The sequence below is a fragment of the Leptonychotes weddellii genome, chromosome 15, assembly GCF_054177405.1.
Source record: "Leptonychotes weddellii isolate Sample4059 chromosome 15, ASM5417740v2, whole genome shotgun sequence".
In the NCBI taxonomy this organism is placed as follows: domain Eukaryota; kingdom Metazoa; phylum Chordata; class Mammalia; order Carnivora; family Phocidae; genus Leptonychotes; species Leptonychotes weddellii.
The window spans coordinates 39,278,208-39,284,207 of record NC_138383.1 but is presented as its reverse complement, the minus strand read 5'-3'; the positions used below and the strand labels follow the sequence as shown (position 1 = coordinate 39,284,207).

The following is a 6,000-nucleotide window of genomic DNA, read 5'->3' as shown; positions in this document are numbered from 1 at the left end:
AGAGTGTGAGGACGCCTGGGTGGCTCAGTTGGTTAAGCATCTGCCTTCAGCTCAGGTCACGATCCCGGGGGTCCTGGGCTCCCTGCTCAGCGAGGAGCCTACTTCTCCCTCTGCTGCTTTCCCGGCTTGTGCTCTCTCCCTCTCTGACAAATAAATAAATAAGATCTTTAAAAAAAGAGAGAGAGAGAAGGAGAAGAGCCCCTCCCTTCCAAGGAACCCTGCTCAGGCCAGAGCAAGCTGCCTGTCTGTTCCCCCCTTGCTTACTGCTCCCAGGTCTCTACCTGGGCCCTTCTATGATCCCCCCACCCTGACCCCGTCTTTCATGGCCCTGATCACATCGTATTTCCTCCACAACTTTTCCCTAATCACTCCAATCTGAAGGCACTTTTTGGTTTTCTGAGCTTTTTACAGAGTCAACTACTACTTATACTAACCACCTACCATGTGCCAGGCTCTGTGCTGGTTCTTTTCATTGGAGTTACTTCATTTCATGCTTGTTGATGTATTTGATACCTCAAAAGACTGAGTTTCTTTGAAGGCAAGAACTGAGTCTTCTATATTTCCACCCAGCCCCAGCCCCTACAGAGCAGGTATTCGGTAGGTAAAAAGTAAGTGACTGACCATAATGGCCCTGCAAGGGTGGTTTTCGTTTTTCTTTAAAGATTTATTTATTTATTTGAGAGACGGAGAGGGAGAGAGAGAGAGCACAAGCAGGGGGAGCTACAGAGGAAGAGGGAGAAGCAGGCTCCCTACTGAGCAGGGAGCCCAATGCGGGACTCGATCCCAGAACCCCCGGGATCATAACCTGAGCCGAAGGCAGACGCTTAACCGACTGAGCCACCCAGGCGCCCCAGGATAGGTATTTTTAATCCCATTTTATAGATAAGAAAGAGACTCAGGTCAAAGTGGGTTGTCTATGGTAACAAAGCTAAGTGAGAGGTAAAGCCAGAACTTGACAAAGTCCAGGGTTCCAGCCAGTATGCCCGGGCTGCCCTGGCCCCTCACTGTCCCTTAGCATAAGCTTCTCAGCGTCTGCCTTTGCAGTCTGACCGTGCTTCCTCTGGACAGGAAAGAGGCCTTGCCACACGCTTCCATCTCCACTGCACAAATATCCAGGACCACCACCCAGTCAGTGAGACCCACGAGTAATGCATAGTAATGAGAAAAGGTCTTCACTGAAAGGGATCACCCTAGGCTTGCTAGACTGCCTTCACTTTTCACCTTCTGGGATCTTCTTTTTGTCTCCGCTATGTTGTCTGAAAGGCAAGGCAAGATGTTTTCTGTCTGTTTTGCTGAAGGAGAAATCAAGGCCTTATCTGCACATAAAGGCCAGAGCCTGGCCTGGAACCCAAGTGGCTGTCCTATCTCCCGTGCTCCTTGCTAAGGAGGGGCTGGGATTGCCGACACCCCGCCTCACCCCAGCCCCACTGACCTCCTGTGGGCTGCCGGCGTGGTCCTGGCCGCTGCTGTGCCCGAGGAGGGCTCCAGTCCAGAGGAGTAGCATGAGGGCCTGCATCCTGGGGCCTGCAAGAAAGCAAGAGGCAGCCAGCCGTTTCCCTCCCCGACCGCCCCGCTCCGCCAGCCACGCTGAGCTGGGAGCAGGAGCTTGGCAGGACTAGGCACCTTGCCTCCGACCTCCCCAGGCTGGAAGTGGACCCTCAACTTGACGGTCCCTCCCTCTGATCACCTCACCACCCCTGCACCTGCCTCATGGCCTACAGCCCCAGGATGAGCTTGTGCTTTCGTCCCCCTGTGTGTGTCAGGAGCCCTCGGGGCCTAAAGCTCCAGGGCCGTGGAGACCCAGCAGTGGACTCCTCTGCGTGGCTACGGCCTAGCACAAATGCACAGCAAGGCTTTTCTGGAGGCACCTGACCAGCTCATGATACAGGATTTGGGGTAATGTCAGAATGGGACAGAATCTAGTTCCCATATGTAGAATTCCAGAATACCGAGAATGGAGGCATCTGGTCCAGCTCCTTGCTATCCCCAGGAAGTTCTGAGACTCTGTCCTTGAATTTACTCTGGCCTAGAACCTGTGGCCTCATAAGGGACTCATTCCCCTCGCAGATAGTTCTCTAGGGAGAGTTCTTACTCTCCTGCTAAGGAGCACTGGGTCCAGGATCAGACAGCCTGGGTTCAAATCTCAATTCTAACTCACAGCGTCTTCTCTTGCAAAATGGAAATCAAATAGTTCTTACCTATTGTGATGCGGATTAAATTAGATAATGTCTCCAAAGAACTGAACAGCGCAGAGACAGGTGAGCTCTCCAGCGATCCCAGAGCTAAAAATGTGTCTCCCTACACCTGGAACCCCAGGGCCCCCCTTCTCTCCTGGGGAGCCAGCTCCTCTGCCCCCTACCAGCTCAAAAATAGCTCTTACACCCTCAGAGCTTTTTCTCCTTCGGGTTAAACCACCCCAGGTCCCTTCATGTCCCCCAGCAGTGGCCTCCTCTGACCAGCTCCCTCTGGCCCCTGGACCACAAGGGAAAAGGGAAATCTGAGTCCAGGGCTCTATGTATGCCACCATCCCTCAGTCTCCTGCACTCACTGCATCCATGAGCTCACCCCTTGGAGTCAGGGTGTGGGGTAGCGGGAGGGGATGAAGGCAGCTAGGGGGGTTTCACAGGTAGGATCTTCCAAGGGGCCTTCTGTTTATTTTTTTTATTTATTTTTTTTTTTTTTAAAGATTTTATTTATTTATTTGACAGAGAGAGACACAGCAAGAGAGGGAATACAAGCAGGTGGAATGGGAGAGGGAGAAGCAGGCTTCCCGCGGAGCAGGGAGCCCGATGCGGGGCTCGATCCCAGGACCCTGGGATCATGACCTGAGCTGAAGGCAGACGCTTAACGACTGAGCCACCCAGGTGCCCCAGGGGCCTTCTGTTTAAAAAGTGGGACAAGGTCTCAGTAACTAGGACCTTTGCTTGGTCTGTGTTCTCCCTCCCATCCATATTGCCAGGTCAACAATTCACAATGTCTGTCTTCCCTGCCCCTCACCTCCCCTACGCACACGCACGCACACACAGGCCGAGGGTCTCCAGCGCCTTCATTGTCATCTGTTTATATGCCCATAAATAACCCTCCCACACGCACAGCACACATACTTTCCTGACTTCTCAGAACAAATAGGAAAGCTGGGAGTGCGGTGTGTGATTTTTGGCCAAAGTCCTTAGAATCAAGCTAGATAATCCACCAGACAACACTGTAGAGATGAAAGGCAACAGAAGAAGAGACCGCCTCCAGAGTTGGCTCAGTTTATGGCTGGACTGCTTTCTTCCCAAACCCTGATCTGGAACTTGTGTTCCAGAGAGAGCCCCACAGACCCCGAGGGCTCAGCCAGCTACTGTCCTACCCAGCTGCCCCTGGCGCTCAGGCAGAATCTTCCACTGAGGCACCGGGACAAGCTTTCCGCGGCACCAGATGGAGACCCTGAACACCACACAGGCTCACTGCTGCTCTCGCCGCCCTCCCGCCCCACCCCAGAGCTAGCGGGAGTCTTCTTGCCTGAGCCCCAGCAGACTGGTTTATCAGACACCCAATTCCGTGAGATGTCTAGGCGGCAAGGGTGCAGGAGAAGGCGTTCGCGCTCGTCCCTCTGGCCAGGGTAGGGAGCTGAGGTAGGAGGGACACGGGGTCAGCCTGCCATGGTGTTTAAGAGAACTAAGCTCACGGTTCAAATGCACTTGAAGGTCAAACCTTCTCTGTAGGAGCCCCTACAGTCAGCCCAAGCCCCAGGCTGTGGAATCACGGTCCCCATGTGGGTGGGCTGAGGACTGAAGATAAGGTGAGGGACCCTGGCCCTGAAAGGCACATGGGTCCCCAGCTGGTCCAGAGCCAGTTGCTGGGACATGTAGTATTCATGGTACCTCTGAATCCTCCACCTCAAACCCTGGGGATGAGGGAAGGGGAGAGATTATGGAGAGCCCCCGAAAAGGGCCCTGGGAGGGCAGAGAGTCAGTCTGCATGGGGTTGAGGGTCCCTCTGAGCCCACCCAATACCCTGTCCACGGGGATTGTTCCATGGCCTGAGGGCAAGCAGCCGCCGCCTGGCACTGGACACTGATGCCCTCCGTTCAAAGGGCAGTATCCAAGCCAGGCTCCTGTCCTACCAGGAAGGGGAGGCCATGGGGACGAAGTAGATATTCTCGCTGTTGGGCCAAGGTCAGGTCTTCCTTTCTGCCACATTTACCAAAATCAAAAGAGACACAAGGAAATGGGACTTTGTGATCTTGCCTTCCAGCTGGGAGGATAAATTTGAGCCAGTACATGTGTTTAAGATTAAATCCAGTTGTGAGACAAACACCATCCCTCCTCCCCCTCCTCCTCCCTGCACCACACAGCCTAAAGCCACATGGCGGTGGACCTCCTGGGCAGTGCAGGGAAGGGCACCGCCCTCTCTCCTGGCTTCGGGAGGGAGGTTCCGAGGGGTCCCCTCCAGGCCCACTCCACCCGTGGCAGCCCCGCCAGTCCCCATGTAGCGTTCCTTCTCGAGTCTTGGAATCTGAGTGAGTCAGGCCAGGGCACCCGTGAGTTCCACCTCTGCGCTGCCCAGGAGGACTGGCCCTAGAAGCAGAACCCCCTGGCCCCCTGAGCCTAGGGGCTGAACTCCTGGAGGACGGGCATGGGCCAGACAGTGATGAGGTTTCTGGGAAGCCTGCGGCTTCTCTTGGGCCCAGACCCTCCCCTTGCTGCGGCTTACCCCGGGAAGCGGAAAGGATGCGGGCCGCTATCCTCTGCAGCACGGGGCCGCGGGCCCCCAAACCCCATACACTGGCTGGACTAAAGAGCGGTCATTGTTTGCCAGAGGCCAAAGCCCCATGGGTCTCCCAGTGTTCACTGGCAACTAATTTGGCCAAAGAGAAGGGGTGGGCACTGGATCAAAGGACCCAGCTGTCCTCCCTCCCAGTCTTCTGTGGGGCCCAATAGGCCAGTGGCTCGGCTTGGAAATCAGCACCAGTTGATTTTGAAAAAGCAGCAGGGAGCTGAGCCCAAGACAAGGCTGGACTGTAGGGGCCGGCTGCCTCCTGACTGCCCCAGGGAAGCCCAGCTGAGGGACAGCCTCCTTCCCTCGGGGCGCCGCGGCCGCAGAGCCCCTTCGAGGTGCTGCTCAGACGGGCCCAGCAGCTGCGCCCTCTGCCCCTTCCCACCACTGCCCTCCCCTGTGGCTACCCACCCACTTCATTCAAAAGTCTTCCCAGCCTCTTCTCCTAGTGGGGCGGTGGGCCTTGGGGATAATTGGGCCCTGGCCTTCTGAGCCCCAGCTCCCTCTGCCCCCTCTCATCCTCTCACCCCGGTTCCCAAGCTGCAGGAGCCACTGTCCCCCACCTCCTCTCCCTTGCACCCCTCTTTGCTGCTCCCCAGAGTCCTCCTGCCCCTCCCCAGGGCCCCCGGCCCAGGGCAGCCTGTCCAGTCTTACCCTGACACTCGCGCCAGACCGGGAGCTGCTTTCCCTGTGGGTGTGCTGGCTGGCCAGCCTAGGTCTGCAGGCCCAGGGGCTCCAGCCTGCGCCTCCCAGTCCAGAGCCCAGCACGCTTCAGGTTACAGCTACTCCCTTCTTAAAGCGACCTGCACTCAATTCGGATTCTGTGATTGCATCATTGCCTGATGATAACTTTAACCCCCTGCTGCCCTTCCACCCCACACGGCCAACACAGCCCTCCACACAGCCGCCTTCCCCACCAGACCTTCCTTCAGGGCCCTGGCCTTCCTCTTGCCCGCGGTCCCACCCCCAGAGGGCACCCTGGCCCACCTGGGTGGGAGACAGGGCCCAGGAACAGTCTTCTGGAGGAAGCCCGGAAGGCAGGCCGGACCAGAGCAAACCCCGCTCCTGTGCTGGGACTCTAGATTTTTCCTGGTCCTTGGTTCTGGCACTAACTGGGATTTGGGGAAGACAACTCTCCCAGCTTTCTTGGCTGAAAAATGAAGAGATGGAACTGGGATGTGTATTTGCTTTTTCAGCCTTAGAATTCTGTGATTTCTGAAAATCAGAAAGCACAGTGGA

At 56.3% G+C, this 6,000-nt stretch overlaps 2 protein-coding genes across 2 annotated transcripts in view; one reads left to right on the top strand and one right to left on the bottom strand.

Annotated features, from left to right (window-relative positions):
* SERPINF1 (serpin family F member 1) overlaps positions 1–5,572 on the bottom strand; it is an 11,290-nt gene extending 5,718 nt beyond the window's left edge. The window contains exons 1-2 of the mRNA XM_081806115.1: positions 5,416–5,572; positions 1,433–1,524 (exon numbers count right to left, since the gene is read on the bottom strand). Coding sequence (XP_081662241.1) covers positions 1,433–1,516 — 84 coding nt within the window. The 5' untranslated portion in view covers positions 1,517–1,524; positions 5,416–5,572. The remainder of the gene's footprint in view (positions 1–1,432; positions 1,525–5,415) is intronic.
* PRPF8 (pre-mRNA processing factor 8) overlaps positions 1–6,000 on the top strand; it is a 335,003-nt gene that overhangs the window by 232,358 nt on the left and 96,645 nt on the right. The window lies entirely within an intron of this gene.